General features: G+C 43.0%; 1 protein-coding gene across 7 annotated transcripts in view; it reads right to left on the bottom strand.

Moving 5' to 3' along the window:
- The window catches only part of ACACB (acetyl-CoA carboxylase beta), a 272,288-nt gene that overhangs the window by 25,068 nt on the left and 221,055 nt on the right, over window positions 1–26,165 (bottom strand). For all 7 annotated transcript variants that reach the window (XR_004540311.1, XM_033954376.1, XM_033954378.1 and 4 more), the window contains 9 exons: window positions 25,358–25,478; window positions 25,108–25,218; window positions 20,126–20,269; window positions 17,255–17,375; window positions 13,368–13,464; window positions 10,756–10,852; window positions 6,926–7,061; window positions 2,296–2,473; window positions 1,608–1,720 (listed from right to left, as the gene is read on the bottom strand). Coding sequence is in view for 6 of the 7 variants with exons in the window: in XM_033954376.1 (XP_033810267.1) it covers window positions 1,608–1,720; window positions 2,296–2,473; window positions 6,926–7,061; window positions 10,756–10,852; window positions 13,368–13,464; window positions 17,255–17,375; window positions 20,126–20,269; window positions 25,108–25,218; window positions 25,358–25,478 (1,118 nt within the window). In the remaining variant the exon portion in view is untranslated. The remainder of the gene's footprint in view (window positions 1–1,607; window positions 1,721–2,295; window positions 2,474–6,925; window positions 7,062–10,755; window positions 10,853–13,367; window positions 13,465–17,254; window positions 17,376–20,125; window positions 20,270–25,107; window positions 25,219–25,357; window positions 25,479–26,165) is intronic.

The following is a 26,165-nucleotide window of genomic DNA, read 5'->3' as shown; positions in this document are numbered from 1 at the left end:
TAGTACTGTTGACCTCACAGAGTTACTATGGCGTGGTACGACCAAGACAATATTGTATTATTTTGGTTCAAACAATAAATGGATGTTCCTGTGTTTACTTTACTGGATCTGGGGGGTAAGATCCCAGAAACGTTAGCCACTCCTGCCACTTAAACAATCACACTGATGCGAATCACCTTCATTGATATTTGCTTTCAACTGGAAAGTCTTGTGATGTCGTACTAATGCCCATTGCCTGATCATTACAGCACAGCCCGAGCTTGTTATGTTAGCTCAGGAGTTGGTCATACACTGGTTTTATGCACCACAAGGGTTCTATTTACAATTATGGCTTAATTAGAGGTCTTTTGCCTGTTAACCTGACCTCAGACAATCAAGCAAACACAAAGCTGAATTTCAGAAACAAAAAAGCAACTCCCTCCAAATCCTATTTAAATGTTATTGCATATAGGACACTATGACCATCCTTATGAAAAAAAAAAAAAATGCAAATAAATGAATACATTTTCTCTACAGCAAAGAGTTGCTCAGTTTAAAAGCAAAAGACTGCCTGACCACTGTTTAGATCAGTGTCGTTTAAAAACTGTGTGCCACGGCATGGTGGTGTGCCACGAGAGATTCCAGAATTTTACTTTACTTTTAAAAATTCCCTTCATAAGTATACACTAGAATACATGACATGTACCTTGCATATGCAAGAGTCTGTCAATGTTATGAGCGTCTGTGTGCATAAGGATACAACTGCCCAGACAAGCATCATTCTTTGACGTGATTGGTTCTTGAAAACTTGTAAAAAAAGTCATTTAATTTTTTTATGCACTAGTTACCCTAATCTGAGCAACAAAGCAATCAAGGCTTTGTTACCATTTGGATCTTCTTAGCTTTGCGAACTTGGATTTTCAACTCTCAACTCTGACAGAAATTAAATCAAAAGAAGAGAACTGCAGATGGTGGATGATGAAATGCATGTTTGCTTGTCAACTATCAAGCCACATTTTGAGATAATTTGCACTAAAAAAAAAGCACATCCATCGCATTAATTAGAAATTCTATTCTACTTTCGTTTCACCGTTGTTACAATCACCCATACATGGCGTAAAGAACTTTATATAACTCTCAAATTTAATTTTTTGTTGGTTTTGCAAATTTATCATTTCAATTATGTGCTGCAATTTGCTCCATTTAGGGCCTTGTTTTACAAAGCCGCGCTAGCAGCAACAGCCCCGAAGCCCATAAGAGATTTAAAGCAGTGGTTCCCAACCCTGTCCTGGAGGACCACCAGCCAGTCAGGTTTTCAGGACAGCTGTAATGAATATGCATGAGAGAGATTTGCATATAGTGGAGGTGACAGGCATGCAAATCTGCCCCATGCATATTCATTAGGGCTATCCTGAAAACCTGACTGGCTGATGGTCCTCCAGGACAGGGATGGGAACCACTGATTTAAAAGGGCTTCAGGGCTGTTGTCATGTGGCTTTGTCAAAACAGGCCCACAGTGTGCCAGAGCTACAAAAGTTTGAGAAACACTGGTTTAGATCAATTTTCACGTTACCAGGAATAGATGCTCAATCGTGAATACACACAGAAGATAAACCTACGCCTCTTACCCAGCTGTTCAACGATCCGTGCATACACTGCATCAATCCTCCTCATTGTCTTTGTCAGATCTTTCTTCCTGAACCTGATTTCCACAGTCCCTTCAGCTTCTAATACGCCTCCCCTGGAGGAAGAAAAGAGCGTTCAGAGTCAGACCTGTATGCACAAATACGGGCAACTCCGGTCCGCGAGGGCCAGAATCCAATCGGGTTTTCAGGATTTTCACGCACTGCTTCCATTAGATGCAAAATCTATCTCACGCATATTTATTGTGGATATCCTGAAAATCTGACCTGGCTCCGGCTCTCGAGAATTGGAATTGCCTACCCCTGCCCTAGTGGCAGGTCCGAAGCAGCTTACGAGTAGAGAAATTAACTATTTTAAAAGTCAGGATAAAAGGAAAATTATTTAACTTATATATTTTTTTTTAATAAAGATGTTTTCAGAGCCTTCCTAAATGATAGATGACAGATGACATTTTGCTTTTAATGGTAGATTGTTCAGTTCTGCACTGCTTTAAAAAAAAAAAAAAAAGGACAGGCGATGGCTACAGTCAACAGAATCATCAATTCAGGGATCTCCATTAAAAATGTTAACCAAAGTCTCAGATTTTGTAAAATTAAAAACTCCTGCAAGCTCCACTTGACATGAACATAGTATATTAGAATAATGCTGAAACTTTATAATAAAAAGTGATACCTGCTCTCTTTGTCAGCATAGAGCTCCATGTAGAGCGGATTAATGGTTGGATCGATAACTACCCAAGAGCCTCCTCTAAGCTCAGCATGTGGAGGAATATAAACCAGGACGGGCTGTCTGAACACTCGCAGGTTGTCCACAATGTACGCACCAAACTTCAGCACTTGATCGTACATATCTGTGAAAAACAAAGTATTCATTTTGGAGTGCCTCAAAAATAAAACAAAACAAATGTACATACACACACAGACATATATATTTTATAGATTTAATGAACCTACAAGTGCATCCACCTGGCAGCCCCTCAATAACTCTCCTCACTTATCTCCCCCTATATTCCCACCCACAAACTTTGTTCATTGGGTTAGTCCCCCCTATCTGCACTCTATTCCTCCACTGCCAATTCCAGACTCCGTCCCTTCTATCTTGCAGCGCGGTATGCCTGGAACAGACTGCCTGAGTCATTATGTCAGGCTCCATCTCTAGCAGTCTTCAAATCCAAGCTAAAAGCTCACTTTTTAGAGGCTGCTTTTAACTCCTAGCTCCCACTCACCATAAGATAATAATAATAATAATTATTATTATTTATCCCACTAGGGATAGTGACTTTAAAATTGATTTTTTATTTTATTTCTTCAATTTTTTTACCTTTTGGTTTAGTTGGACTTGGTTTAATTTGTTATGCTATGTTAGCTTTTATTTTGAGGGGCGTATTTTATATTTAATAATTATATTATTATATATTAATTATATATTAAACTGAAACTAAATACAGAAGAGACGAAAGTTTTACCTGGCAAGCCCAAACCACAAAATTACCAGAACATCGCTACATCTAAATGGTCACGAATACCCAATCGCTAAAACTATAAAAATACTGGGAATCACACTAGACACACACCTAACTATGGTAGATCACACGAATATAGTGGTGAAGAAGTGCTTTTGCACACTGTGGAAATTAAGGACCATTAAAAAATACTTTGACTCTACTTCCTTTAGATTATTGATGCAATCTTTGGTTCTATCAACACTGGACTACTGCAACATCGTTTATCTGGGTATCCCAAAGAAAACAGTACGAAAATTAAGAATAGTACAGAACACGGCAGTTCGCCTGATATACGGATTGAAAAAAAGTGATCACATTAGCCCCTTCTATAGAATACAACACTGGTTGCCAATGGAGGCGCGAAAAATGTTCAAATTTGCATGTATTTGTTTCAAGCAGGCCTGGGGACTAGCGCCATCCTATCCTCTACCACATTTCGTACTACACAACACCACACGGTCAACCAGAAACTGTAACACATTTGCATACCCAAAGATCACCGGCTGTAAATATAAATCCTTTTTGGACAGGTCTTTCATGTTCTAAGTAAGCAAACAGCAGCCCTGGCTGGGTAACTACATCAATGGAACCAGGCTGACCTACGGCGCCTTTCGGAAAGTAATTAAAATCGTACTGTTGGACAGATTCATCTCCTAAACAGAACATAAGAAGTTGCCTCCGCTGGGTCAGACCAGAGGTCCATCCCGCCCAGCTGTCTGCTCCCGCGGCGGCCCACCAGGCCTATCACCTGTGCAGTGGTCCCTGACCATTCCTATAACCTACCTCTACTCCTATCTGTACCCCTCAATTCCCTTATCCTCTAGGAACCTATCCAAACCTTCTTTGAAGCCTTGTAACGTGCTTTGGCCTATCACCGCCATACTAAATTTATTTTTCTGTCTATTCCTCATGTAATATGTTGTACCTTCACCATTTCTTTCTGTAATTTGCCCTCTTCGATGTGAACCGCCTAGAAGTCATCTGATTATGGCAGTATGGAAGAATAAAGTTGTTATTATTATTATATATCTTATGTTTATATTCTATATTTATAGTTAGATTTTAGTTTGGTTTGTATATGGTTTGATAGGGGCTGTGTGGATAGGCATAGGGTGAATGTGATACGAGATTAGTTCAGGAAGATGCATTGTAACACCATGTTAACAGCCCATGTAATTAGCTCTGTTTTGTTACACCACTACAGAAGCCCATGCTTTGTGACACCATCGGAAAGCTAATGTAAACTGCTCGTATTTGACTGTTCCAGTCATTAGTAGTGGCATATAACCTTTAATAAACAATAAACAAAGAAAGTACCTTTATTTAATATGCAAACTGCTTTTGGTTATATCATAGTAAGGTGATATATCAAATGTATTACCCTTACCCCATCTCACCCCCTGTGATGCCAGCACTCCCAAGCGGTGTGGAAAGGTCAAATGGGGTGCAAAGAAGGGTACTGAAATCTCAGACAAATTACTGAAACTTTCTAGACAGAGCGGAAACAATTATTTGGACAATTTTCAAAGGAACATAAGAATTACCGCTGCTGGGTCAGACCAGTGGTCCATTGTGCCCGGCAGCCCCCAGGTCAAAGACCAGTGCTCTAAATGAGTCCAGCCTCACCTGCGTACATTCCAGTTTAGCAGGAACTTGTCCAACTTTGTCTTGAATCCCTGCAGGGTGTTTTCCCCTATAACAGCTTCCGGAAGAGCATTTCAATTTTCCACCACTCTCTGGGTAAAGAAGAACTTTCTTACGTTCGTACGGAATCTATCCCCTTTTAACTTTAGAGAGTGCCTTCTCGTTCTCCCTACCTTGGAGAGGGTGAACAACCTGCCCTTATCTACTAAGTCTATTCCCTTCATTATCTTGAATGTTTCGATCATGTCCCCTCTCAATCTCCTCTGTTCGAGGGAGAAGCAGCCCAGTTTCTCTAATCTAAGATCAGCACCCTGAGACCAGCCTTACCTGCGTACGTTCCGGTTCAGCAGGAACTTATCTTGGTCTTGAATCCCTGGAGGGTGTTTTCCCCTATAACAGCCTCCAGAAAAGCATTCCAGTTTTCTACCACTCTCTGGGTGAAGAAGAACTTCCTTACGTTTGTACGGAATCTATCCCTTTTCAACTTTAGAGAGTGCCCTCTCGTTCTTCCTACCTTGGAGAGGGTGAACAACCTGTCCTTATCTACTAAGTCTATTCCCTTCATTATCTTGAATGTTTTGATCATGTCCCCTCTCAGTCTCCTCTTTTCAAGGGAGAAGAGGCCCAGTTTCTCCAATCACTCACTGTATGGCAACTCCTCCAGCCCCTTAACCATTTTAGTCGCTCTTCTCTGGACCCTTTCGAGAAGTACCGTGTCCTTCTTCACGTATGGCGACCAGTGCTGGAATCTGCCCAGGTAAGAACATACAGTAATAGCCTTACTGGATCAGGCCAATGGTCCATCTAGCCCAGTATCCTGTCTTCACGGAGGCCAATCCAGGTCACAAGTACCTGGCAAAAAACCCCAAATAGCAGTAGCATGCCATGCCACCGATCCAGGGCAAGCAGCGACTTCTACCATGTCTGTCTCAACAGCAGTTTATGGACTTTTCCTCCAGGAACTTGTCCAAACCTTTTTTTTTAAACCAGCTACGTTAACCGCTCTTACCACTCAATAGTTAGCTGGGTAAATTCCTCAGGCTGAAAACTTTGCTTAGTATTCACACAAATACATTATTCAACAGCATTATGTACAATTTACACAAGCACCGTAGCTTTACGTAGGACTTTAATGACCACCTCCGATCCTTGGTAAAAAAATGCTTTTTCAACCTTCACATGCTGAGGAAAGTTAGATCCTGCTTCCATCAAAAACATTTTACCCTCCTTGTCCAATCCATCATCCTCTCCAGATTGGACTATTGCAACTCTATTTACTTAAGCCTAACCAAGAAAAACCTCCACAAACTCCAACGGATTCAGAATGCCGCGGCCAAGCTCATCTTCGCTAAAAGCAAAATTTGACCATGTCTCTCCGCTCCTGGCCAAGCTCCACTGGCTTCCGATAATCGCCAGGGTCCACTATAAATGTGCCTGTTTAGCTTTCAAAATCCTACACGGTATCCTCCCTCCCTTTATCCCTCTTTCTTGGAATTCCTCAAACCCTAACACCACCAGATCCTCCCACAAATTAAAACTATCCTTCCCCTCGCTAAAAGGCATTTCCCACACAGGAAAGCTAGGGACCTCCATCCATTCAAAATCACTGAGTTCTGGAACAACCTTACCTCCCCTCTTCGGAACTTGAGCTCTCTCCAAATCTTCCGCAAGCATCTGAAAATCTGGCTTTCTCAAAAATATAAGTCTCCCTCCAAATTAGGAATCAAGGAAACTCTTTTATCTTGGCATCCCAAGTCCTCTAAATTTTCTTCACACTTCTACCTCTAACCCTCTGTTGTAGTTCCTTCCTATTTCTTCTACTGTAAACCGCGCCGAGCTCTACGAACGTGCAGATGATGCGGTATACAAAACTAAGGATTAGATTAGATTAGAATAACTGTTTACTACTGTAATTTTAGTGACGTTATCGGTTAGCATTGTTTGCTAACGTGACTTAGGAAGGGGGGGTGTGAGGATTTCATTGATCAGTTAGAAGGGGTACAAGAATCAAAAAAGGTTACTAACCTGTTCTAGATGAATATGAACCAAATGGGCAGCAGCTGCTAGTTTAACCAGGTACCCTGTCCACGCTTAACTTCTGAACTAATGAAAATCACAAAAGTCCCACCCAGACCAGCAACTGAGCTCAAATACCTTTCATGCCACCCGAGAATCCTCTCCAGTTAGCAAAGATCAGAAGAGGCAGTCGCTCTTGATTGAAGTCATTTATAGCCTGGGCCGTTTTGAACGCTGAATCTGGGTACCACACCTGCCCGGCCTGCTGGATTATCTGGACCAAAGAAATCCAAGCGCATTAAAAGACGCTCTCTAAAGAACAGTAAGCGCAAATGTCAGCTGCGCGTGGGACGGGCAATTTTCAAAGCCACTTCTGCGGGACACAGAATTTTGTAAAAAAACTGGCCCTCTTCCATGCAAACAGAAGTACATGTCTGATGCTACTCTGTGCACACTTTAGGCACAGAAGGTGGTGGTGAGATTCCTAGAGGTGGGGGAGGGGTGGAACTATCCTCATAGTTATGCATTTTGAAAAGAACACAAAACAAAAGCAAATGTGGAAGGACTGGAGTAAAATACCTCTAAACAAACCTCTAGGTACAAAACACCACCAGACTGAAGGGTTTTTTTTAATGCCAATGATAGATGGTGAAGGTGAGCTGGTTTGTACCTGGCTCAACCATAACTACAGAGGGGAGTCTTTCTGAAAACTTTCGAGGCTTCTTCCTTCCGTTTTTCTAGCTGTGGAGTATTGTTTGACGGCTTTTTATAACTGGAGGTTTGTTTAGAGTTATTTTGAAAAGAAACATACATATTTTAACTTGGAAAAAAAAAATCTACTCAAATCTAGGATTATCACATTTTTTGTAAACGAAAATCCTGACCCATGGCCCTGCCCCCAGAGTCATGCCCTATTCCGCCCCCTCAACCTGTTTGTTCATTGGAACATCACATTAGAGTCTTACTTAACTTATAGACCTCAGCGGTACCACCTGTATGCCAATAAACTTTTTAGACATACAGAGGGGCATAATCAAAAAAACCGTCTAAGTCCCTTTTTGGCCTAAGGCCTTAAACGTTGAAAGCAGAACAGGGAAAGTGTCCATAACCAAAACAAATGTCCTTGTTTTGATAATAGCATGCCTCTACCTTCAGCTGTTTAAACGCCCAGCCAACCAATACGTCTACAAGTACACCCCCATGACGTCTACACTTATACCCCATAATAAACCAAAAAAAACGCATAAGCCCAAAATGTCCAACACAAGGGCTTTTAGGCGAAGGAGGAGCCAGTCCTTCGTCTAAAAGCTGGATTCTGTAACCGGTGTCTGTCAAAAACGACACCGGTTACAGAATCCCTCCTAACCCCCCCCCCCCCACACACACACAACATCGGGGCAGGAGGGAACCCAACCCCCCCTGCCCCGGGCACCCGCGGCACCCCCGATGACATCGGGGCAAGAGGGAGCCCAAGCCCTCTTGCCCCACGGCAGCCGCGGCACCCCCGACGATATCGGGGCAAGAGGGAGCCCAAGCCCTCTTGCTCTGGCGATCGTGCCCCCCCCTACCCTGGCGAGTACGATCGAACCAGGAGGGAGCCCAAACCCTCCTGGCCCCAGCGACCCCCCCCCCCCAAATACAATCAGGCCAGGAGGGAGCCCAAGCCCTCCTGGCCCCGGCAACCCCCCCCTACCCCTCACCTCCCACTACAATACGGGCAGGAGGGATCCCAGGCCCTCCTGCCCTCGACACAACCCCCCCTCTGAACCCCCCGCCATCCCCCTGGACGATTCCATGACCCCCCCCACCCCCACAGCGGGGAACATGAGTCGTTTGATTTAAGGGGGAATTCCTTGACAAAGCCCTCTCGGCGAAACATAGGTCTATATCGGAGTGCCTACCTCCACCCGCATAGAAGAAGACGAGTATCTATATTTATATCTAAAATAAATAATTTAAAATATTTAAATCATTTAAAGTATGAAATATTGAGACCGATGACTACTTTGGGTGCCTGAATACTGCATGTCTAAAAAGTTTATTGGCATACAGGTGGCACCGCTGAGGCCTATAAGTTAAGTAAGACTAATGCGATTTACTGTGATGTTTTGAACTGGGAGTCTTGAAAAAAAGAATAAAGACAGAGCTTGTTCATCGGGACGGCATCTGTACATGCGCTGGTATGATGCAATGACCGCACACGCGCAGATGCCGTCCCGACATCGCTCGTTGCTAGAGGCTTTTCAAAACCCAAAGTGCCGGGTTTTGGAAAAGCCATCCGGACCCCCAGACATCTGGTAACCCTACTCCGGTCAGCAGCTGTGAACATGTACGCATTCAAAGTGAAAGCACACGCATACTTTCTCTCTGAAAAATCAAGAAAAGTCCACACAGTGACAAATACGTGTGTGTTTTTCACTCGCATGGAGAGTTATAAAATTAGGCCTGGTTATCTACAATGTGCGGTGAAAGTGAACCGAGAGGAAAGCCCCTCCCAGAAAGCAACTGACAACTCACGTCCACCACAATTAAAGGTACAACTAATGCAAAACGCAGCGGTCAGATTAATCTTCTGACTAAAGAAATTCGATCGTGTATCACCCTACTACCGGCAGTTACATTGGCTACCGATGGAAGCACGCATAAAGTTTAAATTCGCCTGCTTCTGCTTTAAAGCGCTAAACGGACTTGCCCCTAAATACATAACTGACTTTTTCTCCTTCTCTGCCAACAGACACAGGAGAAGCTCTCATTCCTACTTCGTTTCCCCCCCAGTTAGAGGTTGTAAACTGAAAAAACACCATGAACACCTTCTTTCACATCAAGCAGCATTGTGGGGTAAAGACCTAGATCAACTGCTTTCGCCCACTACTTATGAGGAATTCAGAAAACGTCTAAAAACTCAACTGTTCCTAAAGTATCTAGACAACTGACCCACTCATCTTCTTTCTCCTCCATAGTGATTCCTCTGTCCTATTAATCTCTTTCTCCTCAACAATGCATTTCCGGTCCTATTAACTCTCCTCTTCTCCCCTCTTAACCCTTTCAGGACCATAAGGATCGTAGGCCAATTTTTGTGGTTTTGACGACATTTTTATGGTAAAAAGGGCTTGCAGATGCCAAAAAATTGATTTTTTTTTGTGAAATATCATTTTTTTTAAAAAAAAATCACACTTCTGGCTTATGGACAGTGTGGCAAGTGAATCTTCTCGTCAATCTGGCAACGACGCTAATGAATGAATGTCGGAACCAGTTTGTTTACATAAAGGCAGTATCATATGGAATCCGTACATATCAAATTTAGAACTGTAGACTATCCCAATCAAAATTTATAGGATTTTAAAGTTATGGGACAAATATGTCCCTTGGTCCTGAAAGGGTTAAATTCAATCAATTTGTACCTCGCTTAATCTATTGTAAACCGCATAGAACTTAACGGTATTGCGGTATATAAACTGTTATTACATTAGTGATTTCTATTCCGCCATTACCTTGCGGTTCAAGGCGGATTACATCCAAACTAAAACTCCCACGATGAGTTCATGATGTTCACAGAGGCCTGACAAATACCACGTTTTGGCTTAATGTGCCTGAGCAAAGGGCCCCTCAAACTGTGATATGCCAAATTCCTATTTTTGGGCAGTAAAAAAAATTTGAGTGTCCTTAAGTGCTGCTATCAACGCTGCTGAGGTGCCACTGCCGACAGGCACTTGTGGACTCCTGAGCCATCAATCATTCCTCCTCTTGGTGTTGCCTCTCCTTTTATTCATCGCAATGAAGCCATCCAATCCTCCTTGCTATTGTTTGCTACTTCCTCAGTAGATCCATCTCCTGCGTGAAAAATCTCCCTTTCCAGGAATCACGTAGGGTAAAAGACCATGTACTCGGTGTGTCACCATAAATTTCACGGTGTTACTTGTGTAAAAATTTTTATTTTTTAAAAAGATTTTCATTTTTTTACGTCATACCTTTGCTTCAGAATCAGGGTTGGCTGGATCCGCAGGTATTGCTATTTCCACAGTGCGGGTTTCTACAGCGATTACACCAACAGGTATCCCCCCTAGTCTGGAAGCAACAAAAATAAACAAAGCAGAGTTAGAAATATTGAACCATGATGCTTCCCACTAGAACTGCAAAGTCGAATCTCCTATCAGACAGGGAAGGGAGCTTTAAACTACCTAGAACTCTTGTCATTTTTAATCAAGATTAATCCCACGTTAAACTGTACCTCCGACAACCCCCCACCCCTTATCAATCGAGCAGTTCTCTCTCTTCCTTCCCTCCTCCCTGCAATGCGAGCAGGCTTCCTCCATTGGCCCAAGAGCCTTCATACAACCATATCTTGCCTTCTCAAATAGGAAGTTATATCAAAGGCGGCAGGACATGGCCACAGGAAGGCTCTCAGAGCTGGCTGAGGAAGCTTGGCTTGCCATTGCAAGCACTGCTCGCAAACCAGGCAAAGTAAAAAAAAAATGGTTGGACGGGAGGAGGGAAGGGAGAGAAAGAACTGTGGGGAGGAGAGGTCAGAAGTAGAGAATGACAAGGGGATAAATTTTTCCCCTCCCCGCGGGAACTCATTTTCCCATCCCCACCAGTTCTTTTCCTGTCCCTGCCCCATTCCTGCAAGCTCTGCCCTCATCTGTACAAGCCTCAAACCCTTTAAAATCTTAAGTAGCAGCATTCTAGAGCTCAGATTGTGATGTCATAATGCCTCATTCCACCAATGCCTAAGCTCCGTCCTCACCTGCACAAGCCTCAAACCCTTTAAAATCCTAAGTAGCAACATTCTAGAGCTCAGATTGTGATGTCATAATGCCTCATTCCACCAATGTCTAAGCTCTGTCCCCATCTGCACAAGCCTCAAACACTTTGAAATCGTGTTTGAGGCTTGTGCAATTAAGGCAGAGCTTACAGGAATGGGGCACAGAGAGGGACAGTGACAAAATTTGTGGGGTCGGGATGTGGAAATTGAATTTCTGCAGGAACGGGGACAAAATTGTCCCCGTGCCATTCTCTAGTCAGAAGTACAGCACCAGCCCCAGCTGTTGATTAACTGTGACTAAAATTTTTAAGCACACATAATTTGTGTGTTATTCGTATTAGGTAACACAAGTAATCAATAGCCCTAAAACAAATATAATGATAAAACACCACAGTCATATCTATAAATGCATCTCTTCTACTACGGTCTTTCCTGACCTCTTGTCTGTCCCTTTTTTGTTTTCTTTCCTCTGATCATTGAACTTCTATCCCCACTTCCCTTTTGTCAGCATTTGTCTTGAGTTTTTTATCTGCTCATTGAACTAACTATCTTTAGTGATGTTAATTTTGTAACCTTATTTTAATCCTTTTAACTGTTGTACACCGCCTAGAAGTCTGATTAGGCGGTATAAGAAATTTTTAAATAAACTTGAAATTATAAACATGAAACACAACTTCTTAAACCTGTCCTTTTATGTCACTGTCTGACCTGTTCCAACTCTCTTCTTCCCTTTCACGGCCACCAACAGTAACTCAGTTGATTCTTGTTCCCAAAACCCACTTGCCTCTATGTAGGTCTGTCAGTAGATGTTTCTGACCACTTTTAAAAGGCCTGTCTACAAAATAAAGTTTTAAGATGCTCCTGAAATATGAGATAAAGTCCAATCATCCAGGGGTGAAGGTGGCGACATGAAGGCTACACAATGACAGCAGACAACAGATGTATGGAGTGACCATTTATTTTTTTTCCTCAAAACGGGACAGGACCTCTCCCCCCCCCCCCCCCCGGAACCTGTTAAATATAGTGTAAAATATAGACAGCAGATATAAATTATCAAAACTGACACGTTTTGATCACTAAATTGAAAATAAAATAATTTTTCTTACTTTTGTTGTCTGGTGATTTCATGAGTCTCTGGTTGCACTTCCTTCTGACTGTGAATCTAATATTTATTTATTTAATTTCTCTCTCTTTCTTTCTGTCTCTCTCTCTCTCCCTGCCACCCCCCCCCCCCTTTCTGTCTCTCTCTCTCTCCCTGCCACCCCCCCCCTTTCTGTCTCTCTCTCTCCTGCCCCCTCTTTCTTTCTTTCTCTCTCCCTTCCCCCCACTCCACGCCTCCAACACAGCAACAGGCCAGGTGCATGCAATGACTGCACAAGCCTTCCTCCCTGACGTCAATTCTGACGTCAGAGAGGAAGTTCCGGGACAGTCAGGCAGCGACTGGCTGGCCTGGAACTTCCTCTCTGACGTCAGAATTGATGTCGGGGGGAGGGAGGGGGTTTATGCAGTTGCTGCACACACTTGATCTGTTGCTGCGTTGGCGTTGGGGAAGTAGGAAGAAATCACGGGCTCCATAATCACCTCACCCATTTGTCCCCACGCTCAGCTTCAGGACGCTCTTTCTGAAAACGGGACATTTTGGTGTCCCAAAGCTGTGTGTGGTGACAACGGGACAGGTGATCTAAAAACAGGATGTATGGTCACGTTAGGTAAGAGTTGTGAGGGAGAAAGCAAGACTAGTCAGCAGTTGTGAGGGGCAAAAAAGAAAATAAAATACATATTTCTAGAGTGTCATAAAAAAGGCTATGCTTTTGTTACCTGGCTCTACCAACTACAACCGTCTCTGCCCATGAATTCATGATCTCCTTGAAACTCCCGTGGTCAAAGAACCCACTCTGCCAGGCTCCTTTAACAGCTGGGTTAAAAAAAAAAATAAAAAAAATGGTGCAGAGCTAGTGTTTAATCACAATTAAGAGCAGCTCCAGCAAAGAAGAAATACATTTCAGCATGCAAGCACAGCACATAAGTGGGTCCCTCCCCCCCAAATGTATACGTAAAACCCTGATGGATTGAAATTCAGTCCACAGCATTAATCAGCCTGTAAGCCACTTACGGCCACAGACTGTATAAACTTCGAAGAGTCAATGCTTGGGCACGAATGGCCTCTGGATTGAATATTCAGGTTTAGAATGGCAACCTGGAAGTTAACTGGTCACTGACCGTGTTGAGATGGTTAACTCAGTGGATAAAGACAGAGGAGCCGTTTTGATGTCTTAAAAACTTTATTCACTTCCTTAGCCAGTTAGTTGAATATCGGCACTAGCCTGCTATGTAGTGGCTCCGCCCAAACTCCGCCCCCAGCCTACCAGGTTAAGTACTGCTGAATATAGGTGGCTGGCCAACTTAGCGAGGTTTAAACAGGCAAGAACCTCTCCTGCCCAGTTAAATTCATTTAAATATTGATCCCCCTATTTTATAAGCTATATGCAATAAGCAAGGTGCCATCCAGAAAAAAGTATGCCCCCCAAATAAATAGCCATATATCAAACTTGTTCCCTTTTTGAAGCAAGTCATAAGGAATGTCAACTCGATCCTCAGATGCACCACTCCACGTTCAATTTAATTTCATAGCGTTAAGCTCAATGTGCATTGTCTTCACCGGATCCCATATCATAATTCCTTGTATTACTTTATCTTAACTTTATAAATATTTAATTTAATTTTTTTTTAAGTTTTTAACTTATCTTTCAGTTCGTGGTCTCTCTTTTATAGGGACTTCCTTTTGCCAACATGTTTCGCTGGAGAGAGCTTTTTCATGGCCAGGTCCCTAAATAGGTCATACGCCTTCCATCTAGACCACACTTCTCAATGGAAGGCGTTATAACTGTTTAGGGACCTGGCCTTGAAAAAGCTCTCTCCAGCGAAACATGTTGGCAAAAGGAAGTCCCTATAAAAGAGAGACCACGAACTGAAAGATAAGTTAAAAACTTTAAAAAAAATTAAATCAAATATTTATAAAGTTAAGATAAAGTAATACAAGGAATTATGATATGGGATCCGGTGAAGACAATGCACATTGAGCTTAACGCTATGAAATTAAATTGAACGTGGAGTGGTGCATCTGAGGATCGAGTTGACATTCCTTATAACTTGCTTCAAAAAGATATCAAGTTTGATATATGGATATTGATGAATGATTGTTGAGTAAAGACTATACAAATAAGGTGCAGTCAGTTTGATTATAGCCCAAAATAAATAGAACACACATGGAATAAACTTGACAAGATCTGTACAACTTTAAGAACCTATGCCCTATGATAAGGCAACATGGCTGATGTCGGACGAACTTCTCAGGTCTGTGGGCTAGATGCACTAAAGTCAGCGATCATCATTAAACCTGCTTTCACTGTTTTAGTGACGATCGCTTTTACCAACCCGATGCACAAAACGGCCAACCACGTGTTTTTCCCCTCGATCTCCCATTTTCCAATTAGCTAAAACCCTATGCAAAGTAGCCAAGTGATTGATGCCCTAACATCGCTTGGCTATTCCCCACCTCCCCAATTAATTTTAGCAATCGTAAAAACTGAGATCTGTGTTACCGACAGGTGTGCCTGGTTTTTTTCTTTTTTTCCCCAATGGCACAGATATTTTCCCATGTGATGCACAGGACGGGGCCTAAGGTCTGATTTGCTCAGATGTCAGACTTTAGGCCCCTCCCTGTGCATCACATTGGATAGAGGGAGGAGCCTAAAACCCTGAATGGCTCAGACGCCTAAGGACCCTCCCTTGGGACGCCAATCAGGGCCTTAGGCTCCTCCCTGTGCATCACATGGTGCACAGGAGAGGAGAAGGCCCATCATTTTCAACGTGCTTCCCTCCAGTTCCTATTGCTCTGTGCTTCCCTCCAGTTCCTATGTTTAACAAAAGTACCGGGGGTGGTCAGGGAGTGGGGTGTTCAGGAGAACATCCACTGGCAGAAGGGAGTGGGCATCCTTCCTGTCTTTTTTTTCAGAAGGAGGGAGGGTTTGGTGGCGCGAGGGGTCCAGGACTGGGTGGGGGCATGGCACAGAATATTCAGCCAGGCAGGAGGGAGTAAGCATCCCTCCTACCATTTTCGCTGCCACGGGGGGGGGGGGGGGGTCGTTGGAGAGGGCTATCAGCATGGGGGGCTTTTTTCTTTTTTTTTATGGGGCAGATGTGCATATATAACACACGCAGATCTGTGCCATAAAAAAAAAGAAGTCCTAACCGCAGTGACAAGAGGCTGCTTCCCCTGTCACTGCTGTTAGGGCTCTGCGAATGTGTCAATCGCTCACTGAGCAATTGATCGGTTGTATTTGCATGCAAACTTGGTAGTGCATCGATCGCTCGTCCAGAATCAGCCAAAGAATCGGCCAACAGCGATCCAGTCGGTATCTTTAGTGCATTCAGCAGTGTGTCCTGTACATGACAAGATGGATCAGGAAGTAAGCATATTTTATACCACATTCATATCATCCGCATGCAGGTCTCGCTTATCATGGAGGGAGGAGAGGACATCTTATAAAGGAACTCAGCAAGTAAAATGAATAATTACTAGACGAATGTAAGACTGCTGGGCAGACTGGATGGACCACATAGGTCTTTATCTGCCATCATTTATTATGCTACTATGTAAATATTGACAACATATAAAGCAAATTCAGGCTTATTTACTAGAGAAGCACATCAATTTGGTGTGGCCAAAAAGCACTAAGTCACAGTGCTACTTCACACCTTCAAAAGGAGAAATCATTACAACTAAACATAAGAACATAAGAATAGTCATACTGGGTCAGACCGATGTCCATTTACCTCAGTTTTCTGTTTCCAACAGTGGCCAAATCCAGGTCACAAGTACCTGGTAGAAACCCAAAGAATAGCAAGATTCTATGCTACTGATCCCAGAGCAAGAAGTGGCTTCCCTAGAGTCTGTCTCAATAACTATGGACTTTTCCTCCAGGAACCTTTCCAAACCCAGCTATGCTAAATCACTGTTCCCACATCCTTCACTACAAAGTGTATGCAGAGTTGCACAGACACACAAGGTCCCTTCTTCATTCAGTTTACTGTCTAGTCGACAGATGAATGTTGAGGACAGGGGCTGCTTTAGTGAATGAGAAATCTTTGTCCTCTAAATGCAGAGTTCAGAACAGGCATAGATGTAGGTGCAGGTCTGGAGAGGGAATGGAGTTTATACATTCATTACCGTAATCACTAAGGAGTGCTAAATGCCATGCAGCCCACAAAAATATATATTGGGCTGCATGGAATTTAGAATATACTAATCGTTGGTGTGTGCTTCCCAAACCTATCCTAATAAACCCCCAAGTGCCAGTCAGTCTTTGAGCATTTCATCTATATTCATTCTGGATAATTTGCATATATTGAGCATTCAGTGTTTGTACATTTCTCTCATGCATATTCATTATGGATATTCTGAAAATCTAACTGGCTGCAAGGGCCCTACCTAGCTCAGATTTGGGAAGCTTTACCCAGAGGATACAATATTCTCACAGATGAGCTTCGGGAAATAGAAGAATGAGGAATGCGCCCTGAAACAGGGAGGAAAATATGTGAAACAGGGAGCAAGCTGATGTTCTGGGAACCACAGATAGCACCAGCTTCTTCCATTATAAATTCATGGAGCAAATGGCTGAAAAAGAGATTTTCCTGCTACCTACTGGGGTGTGGTCTTCCAGCCAGCATCCACCGAGGGTCGTACGGAGCTTTCGAAGGAACAAAATCAATTTCTCTTTCGATAGGGTCCTTGGGGGTAAGGACTGGAACTGGGCTGTGTTTATCCTGAGAAATGAGGACAGCACGTCAAGTTCAGGAAACAGAAAGTAAACATTACAAAACAAAATTTTTACTGTTCTTATACCTTCATATCATCTTTCCTTTTCTCCCTACCTCTCTTCCCTGTAAGACTGTCATTTGAAAACTTTGATGTTTTACTCTTATATACCGATAGCTGTGTTAATTTGCTTATCTCTGATCTAAAGGAAAAATACCTTCAAAAGCTAATCTAACCATGGTGTAGTTAGTCCAATAAAAAAAGGCATCACTTGGATTTCTAAAAGTAACCTACTTCCTTCCGAAAATCAAAGTGGGATGTCAAATTTAATAAAACATATTTTACTAGGTCATATATTTGTATTTTATAGCTGCTGTTCAACCCAAAAGTTTAATCATGATTAATTACCAGATTAAAAATTCTAATCACAGAGGTAACCATGTATTACCCGCATCATGCTTGGCTGACTATATTGTTGGCGTGGTGGAATCTTGACAGCCAACATTTAAACATGGGTGACTGAGGCCTACACAGAGTGACGAGAACAGCTCTGGCCACCTTATTGGGCAGACTGGATTGGACCATGAGAATTCTTTTCTTCCATCATTTACTATGTTATTTCATGCTACAGTAAATCATATTTAGTAAAGCCACTAAATATCCCCTTTGACTGCTGTAGCATGATCCAGGCAGTTACAGTTCTTCCTCCCAATTCCCGGTGTTAGGACTCGTGATTTTGATTATTCGTGATTTCCTAAAACCGGGATCACCCCCACCTCCCTCCCGTTTCCTAGACCTCCCCGGACCTTACCTGGTGATCTTGCGATCTTCCTATGCTCCTGCCCCGTGCAGGTCACTCATACAAAATGGCTGCCATGAGTTCCCGTAATCTCTTGAGACTACGATGGGAACTCACGGCAGCCATTTTATATGAGTGATCTGCATGGAGCAGGAGCATAGGAAGATTGCTCCTGCCCCAAAAGACCGCTAGACCATCAGGTAAGGTCCAGGATTCCGAGGGAAGGTGGGAGGGAGGTGAGGGTGGGTCAGATTCAGCCCAAAAGTTATTCAAGGGGCTGGCTCTGCCCCTAACCCCCACGAATATTGAGTGAGGGGTGTATCACTCTTCCCCTGTATATAAAACAAGAATCTTCTCTTACATTATTCAGGACAAAACTCAAACTTTTCTATTCAAGGACGCTCGCAATACTTAATCTTGGAGCCCTCTCTTCCCCCTTGGAATAATATCTATTTCAAGGTTCTCAACATCAAATGCTTCTTTAGAAGTGAATTATCTCCTAATGCTCTACCTATCTCCCTCCATCTTTTTACATTTTATTTTAACTCGATGTATTTTTTTTTTTTTTTTTACCACCTCTTGTACCTCCCTCTCCTGTCACGTTAGTCTTGTACAATATCTGTTAACTTCCCCCCCTCCTCCACATTAATTGTTATGTGGTTGCTATTTTTATTTCTGTTTTTAAATATTTTTATTGACTGTAAACCGTCTAGATAAATTTTGATGGACGGGATATCAAAGAAATAATAAACTTGAAACTTGGTTATATACAGCCCACTAGTTAATTGGGTAGGGAGCTGAATATCAAAAGGAAGGGATGGTTTATATAGATACTTCCCCCCCCCGAAGCCTCCCAAACTCCCCCCTAGAATACTCACCTCCTCCCAAAGAGGCCCCCCCTGGGGAAAAAAAAACAACAACACCCTTCTAGAGCCTCCCTGTGCATCCCCCTGCCCAAGATCATCCATCCCACCCCCAAAAGCCCCCCCTTTGAAAAATCAGCCTGAAGCCCTGTCAAAAAAACCCTCCACTCCTTTAAGATACATCCAGTTGCTCTTATCCACGATGGCTCCAGGTTCAAAATGGCAACCTCAACCTGTAGTGGTAGTCTTGCAGTGCTAACACCAGGAGTCAAGTTTCTAGCGTTGGAACATAAGACGACCATGTCAGGTCACAGCTGGCTGTTGAGTCTTGAAATTGGCACTGGCAGGAGCAACTGGAGATCATTCCTACTTGCCCTATCCTAAACTACCAGGGCATTCTTAAGGTAGACCTGGTGGGGGGAGGGGAACTTCAACAGAGGGGCAGATGCAATACATCACTTCTCCTGTCAGTCCAACAGGGTTAATTTTTAAATTGTTTCTGCATTAATTGCAAATGCTAATGGCAATTAAAACAGCAGCACTAGTTTAATTTAGGATGTTATTGCAGAATCCACCATTCTAGGATTTAAGGGTAAACTAGATGCATATCTCCTTAAGAGTGGCATAGAAGTGATATGGGTAAGGGTAAATTAGATGCACATCTCCCTTGAGAAGCATACGGTGATATGGGGACTAAAACTAGACCTGGCGGGACCTCCGCGTGTGCGGATCACCGGGCTTGATGGACCCAGGGTCTGATCCGGAGATGGCAATTCTTATGTTATAAAAAGCCATTTGCAAGCACTAAAGCAGTTTACAATTCCAAAGTATAAGTTACAAAATGACTTGTATCTCAAAGAATCACCACTACGAAAGCACACAAAAAAAAGACTGTCTAGGCCCAAGAAACCAGTATGTCAAAGCCCTGGCCACAAGCGAAGTGAGCAATTCAGGCTTGTTAGTACATTACATAGCAACTTATCATCGTTAAATGCATGGGAAACAAGATAGCTCTTTAAAGTTGCTTTGAACAGTAATGCATGAATAGAAATGGAATTTATGTTAATCATATGTTGATCTATGCAGAGAACAGCACCTTTGGCATGTAGGATAACCATTCCAAGATAGTATAGACTCCTTCAAAGTCATCTGGAACAGTAATATGGGAAATTCCATTATTAAACATGATTTGTACGCCTCCCAGCTGGTTATTCGATGTGTATACTTCACGGCCCAGCACCTGTGGAAAACAAATGGCAAATACAAATTTCCAGCATATTCTATTATTTTCTGGTGTCTTTAAAGAGATTAGGTTCTTACCTTGCTAATATCTTTTCTAGTAGATAGGTGTGTCTAGTAGATATGACTGTAGGGTAGTCTCCCCAAGCCTGCGAGCCATGCAGAAGGAATCCATTCCAGGTTTTCAACAACAACTCCTTCTACAGAGGGCTCTGCTGCCCCCTTCAGTTTATACCAAAGCAGGCAATAGCCCTATATAGAAACACATATGAAGGAGGGATATAGGGAGGCTCCCTGATCTACAGATCTGTTCTGCTCTGAAAAGTATTAACAAACATGTTAAACATTTTAATTGAACAATCAAAACACTGAAATAACCATATCAATCAGAAGCATTTATGGAGCTCAAACATTTCTCCAATATGATAAAACAATAGACTATTCTTGTTACCCTTGAGGTCTGACTGACATCAAAAACTCCGTTTTGACTCAAACTTTCTGATTGAGAGAGTAGGCAGGTGGATTAAATAATTGACAGGGCAGGGTTCCAGAATGACACACCTATCTATTAGAAAAGATATTAACAAGGTAAGAACCTAATTAATTTTTCTAATACAAAAGTGTGTCATTCTGGACTGTGAGGACATAAAAAAGAAGTCCCTAAAATCTAGGGCGGGACCTCTACACCTGCTCTTAACACTGAGGATCCAAATATGGTATCCTCCCGAGCTACTACATCCACTCTGTAGAACTTGCTGAACATAAGCAGTGTGGACCAGGTTGTTACCCTACAAAACTCCTTGGGCGAAATTACCCAAGCTTCCACCCACGAAGAAGTCACATTTATAGCCAAATGAGCCTTAAAGGAGACCAGCAACTGCTTGCCACAGGCAAAATAAGCTGATGAGACGGCTGCGGTTCTGTGTCTTCTTGAATGCTGAAGTGGGATGAGAACTAGAAGCTTGGTTTCACCTCAGTACTGTAAAAAGCTCTGTCTTGATCCCTGATAGGATCTTTGAGATGAGACTCCTCCTGAACACCGACGAACGCCTGGAACCACAAAAATTAGACCATCCAGAACCTCTAAAGGTTTGCGGTCTGCTGTCAGGCAGAGATTTGGGCTGGCAATCTGCTACTCTGTCCATCAGGTCATCCAGAGCCTTTCAGACACCATCTGTCTTTTGAAAGGGAGTCCTTGTAAACCGTGCCGAGCTCCACATTCGTGGAGATGATGCAGTATATAAACTTAAGGTTTAGTTTAGTTTAGCCTTGGAGGTAGAATCTCTCAGAGCCCATTGCCTGATCCAAAGCATTCTGCGGCCTGACATCGAATAAGCTGAAAAGTTGCTCATGAATCTGATAATGTTGTAGAGAGCATCGGCCACATCAAGTTTCAAGTTTATTTAAAAAAATTTATACCGCTTAATCATATTTCTAGACGGTGTACAATGCAAAAAATTCCATAAAAACAAATTAAAATTAGAAGTACTAAACAAGACTAGGGTAGGTTAATAAAACACATAACAAAACATGAAATTACTTCACACAAATGGGAAAAAAGGGCTAGAATTACAATCTTTGAGGAAAAGAACACAGTAAAAGGGGGAAAAAACAATAGGTGAGAGTAAAAAGCTGTAAAGCTTTGTTTTGGTCCTTAAAAGGACAGTTATTGTCCAAAAGCATCCTGGAACAAGAATATTTTTAATTTTGATTTAAATTGATTTAATACGGATTCGATGCGTAAATGATTAGGCAGCGAATTCCAAAGAGAAGGTGCAGTGATCATATCCACTCTGCAATCTTGCATTTCTTTTAATACTACACCTCCGCATGCTTGGTCATCTGAGCCACCAAGGAATCCACCTTAGGGCTGAGTGAACATCTGCCAACATTCCTGTACCATAGGATATAACTTTGCTCTTGCTTTAGTTACCTTTAAAGAGTCGTTGGGAGCAAGGAAAAGCCATAGGATGCACTTGTACTCCACTCAGGACAGAATACTGAGCAGACTGTGACTGCTGGGATTCTAATTGCAACTCTTGCAGAGTCAGTAATGAGCTGTAACAGCCACATAGGCTTGAACAGCCAGCATACTGTGGGGTCTTCCCCTTGGTCATGAGCCACCACCATTTCTAGTGTACTCGCCCCAATTTATGATCCTGCATCCCCCACAGCAGGGAAGACTCGCTCTCTGAGAGCAAATGCATACAGTCTGCCCCCCCTCATGGCCAGCTGCATCCTGGGAATCCATGTACTCCTGCATAGCCCCTGGCTCGCTGTTAGACCTCATATAAGAATTTTGGCTATAAGCTCTCCACATCAAATTCAGGAGATAAAGCTTCACTAGTAACTCCGCCTTAAGTCTCTTGGGCTCCATGGCTTCCATGCACCTACGCTTAGGTAAGCCGCCTTTCCAGGGCTCTGAAAGAGATTTTCTCCTCAGCCCTAGAGATACAGGGGGACGCTAAGGCCAAAGCACCTATCCCCCTTCACGCGCTGTGCGGCACATGATGCAAGGATGCTTTTCTGTTGCCCATTCAGTGCAAATTTGGCATGAAATAGGGGTAAAAGAGCCTGAGGACCTCATACTTGCCAGTTTTGAAGAAAAACAAGGAGATTTGATGGTTCTGGAGAAATCTGGGGAAAAAAAATAATCGGGAAATCCAAGATGGCCGCAGCGGCAGTGTTTTAGCGACAAAAATGGTTCAAAAACAGCTTAACTAAAACTAAACTCAAAAGCAGGATTTTAGAGGTGGGGGACCCTATAGGATGTGACAGAACCCCACAAAAACAAATTTTCAGGCCTTCTTCCCCCCCCCTTACTCACTGTGATATGTGTTCTGAAGTGCTGCAGTCTGCCTCAGTTCTAAGTAGCAGGTGGATCTTGGAGAAGAAATTACTGCCTCAATAAGCCAGTCCTCCAAATGCCAAGAGCTTCGGGCTGCCAGTTGGACCAAAGTCAGGCTGACCTTCAACCCATGCGGCACTGCACACACAAAGGAAGGGAGGTGAAATCACAGCTGGCACCTTGAAGAGCCCCGCTGAGCCCCCTGCAGATGCCTAATAACCTGTGCTCAAGCCCCTGTGATTCAGTAGGTGAGCTAAGCTACCAGGGATATGGACCCCAAGCTCCACAACATTTTCTACAGGCTGGTCAAATGGGTCCCCAAAGGATTAGCCTGCCAGCTGCAAACCCAAAGTTACTTCTTCTCCACGCACGCAGAGCTTTCCCTTGCATTGGGGAGTTCTAGTGAACCAAAAGCCGCAAAACCGCAAAAAAAAATTAAAGAAATATACAGAGCAGATACCTTCTGGCTCGCGTGCAAAAGGAAAAACTGAAGGGGGCAACAGAGCCCTCTGGAAAAGGAGGAGGAGTTGAAAACCTGGAATGGATTCCTTCTTCACAGCTCATGGGGAAAATATCCTATGGTCCAGAATGACACACCCATTGTACCAGAAATAGTTTTATTTTATTTTCACCATTCTACCCCCAAACAATCTTCCAGTCCAATTTAAAACTCAAGCAAATACAGGATATATTTGCCATCTGCTGAAAGAAACCTCCACAAAGCTGGTCTTCATAGTGGCAGCTGCTGTGTGGGTATGTGTGTGTAGTGGGGGGGGGGGAGGAGAGGGGTTGGAGGGATTCAGCCCTACCCGTTGCTATTAAGCATCTCTAATAAAGTACTCCCCATACTCCGCTGGTTTCCAGCCCGAAAACGGGACCAGAAGTTAGTCAGAGATGAAGGCAACTCAAACCCATGCTCCTCTCAGGGTCGAAGAAGAAATAGGGAGAGGACTTGGAGACCCCCCAAAGTATTTCCTAATTGCAGATTTCATAAGATCAGAAAATGTAAAGCTTCTGGTAGCAAGAAAAATATTTCAGAAGCCAACGGGGCCCAGAAGCCAAGAGACTGCACCATCAGCATCTGCTTAGAGACATAGTAATATTTATTATGGATTTCCTGAAAATCCAGTTGGCTGGACAGGTTTGAGAACCACTGTTGTAAATGAAAGCACATCATGCTCGGCACAAAGTTCTCAATGTACTATTGTGTCATACACAAAAAGTAAGGTTGGCTGTGTGGTTCACTGGTTCCTAGAAGACAAGTGTGAAAAGACCCGAATAGTAAGAAGTTAGTTGCTAAAAGAGAATCTACCATCCCCATGGGCTTTCTATTGACTCCCATTTATTCAGAGCTGGTATATCTAAACTTGAACAAGAGAAGAACTAGTGGGGCGCGGGATAGACCACGTTATATGTGGAAATCGCAGGGAAATAAGATTTTATGTATGGAAACCGCATAGTTGTATGCGGTATATAAATTTTTTAATAAATAAACCCTGAGATAGACAATCTTTTATTTTTGTATTAATAATTTTTTTTCATGCTACATTACAATATTTATTTATTCAGTTTTCTCTACCATTCTCCCAGGGGAGCTCAGAACGGTTTACATGCATTTATTCAGGTACTCAAGCAGTTTTCCCTCTCTGTCCCGGCGGGCTCACAATCTATCTAACGTACCTGGGGCAATGGGGGGGGGGGATTAAGTGACTTGCCCAGGGTCATAAGGAGCAGCATGGGTTTGAGCCTACAACCTCAGGGTGCTGAGGCTGTAGCTTTAACCACTGTGCCACACTCTCCCCATAAAACATATAAAACCACATGAAAAAGTCCCATGTATAGAATGTCCTATGTTGGAGAACTGGAATCGATGACCTGACACTGTCCGTGTTTCGGCCTCCTAGTGGAGGCCTGCCTCAGGGGTGTGGTTATGGGTCTAAAAGAAATACACTGCGCATGAAATAACTTGAAACATGAAGCTTTACAATTACCTTGTTCAGTGCACTGGCTCCAGTTAGGACAATGTGGGAATTCTCCACTTGTATGACCCGTTGTCCCAGCCTTACTAAATAAGCCCCGATGCCAATAGCACGGCAGGTAACCTGAGGAAACACATCTTAAGCTGGTTACACGAGGAACCTATTAAGGGATGGATGAGACAGCTAAAATGTGCACCAACCCGATGCCAAAGCAGTGCAACTGTTTGAAATATTTTCGTAAGTATAAAGCAGAAAAACATACCATGCTAATGGTAACGATCTCATTGTAGGCAAGGGATGACTCTCCAGCAATAGTACCAGACCCCCTCAAATTCTCCACACCTAATCCTTCTTCCTTCCCAATGATATCCGTCAGGACATACCTGTCCAAACAAGGCCCCGAAGGAAGATTAAAGCTATGCATTAAGTTTAACAGCAGTACAAGCCACAGCTCAAGCTTTTCTACACCTCACTGGAAACTCTAGACCAGGGGTTCTCAACCCAATCCTCAGGACACACCTAGCCAGTCATATTTTGGGGAAATCCACAATGAATAAACGTGCACTACCTCCGTTCTATGCAACTCTCTCATGCATATTCTCTTGTCAGTATCCTGAAAACCTGACTGGGTAGGTGTGTCCTAAGGATTGAGTTGAGAAAACCTGTTCCAGGATATTAAAACACATCTGCTAAAACAAGACGACTGGTATGTCATACCACTGGGCTCATAATATGCCGCACTGAATGTGCAGAAACAGGTTTTTCCAAGACAGAAAAAAAGGGCAAAATCTTCTATAAAACAGTAAATTTTGAGGAAGAATTTGACAATACATACATTGCAAATTTTTACAACCTAAATTAGTACACCTTAACATTAAAAGATGAATCAGACAGTAGGGCTAAGATATATAAAAGCAGATATTACTCCTCTAGATCAGTGTTCTTCAACCTTTTGACGCCTATGGACCGGTGGAAATAAAATAATTATTCTGTGGACCGGCAGTTGAAGAACACTGGGCTAAGTCGTGCCCATCTCCACTCAATCTCCACCCCAGACCCCACCCCCATAA

This window comes from Geotrypetes seraphini, chromosome 8, assembly GCF_902459505.1.
Source record: "Geotrypetes seraphini chromosome 8, aGeoSer1.1, whole genome shotgun sequence".
Lineage (NCBI taxonomy): Eukaryota > Metazoa > Chordata > Amphibia > Gymnophiona > Dermophiidae > Geotrypetes > Geotrypetes seraphini.
The sequence above is the reverse complement of the archived record's forward strand: the minus strand, read 5'-3'. Positions and strand labels throughout refer to the sequence as shown.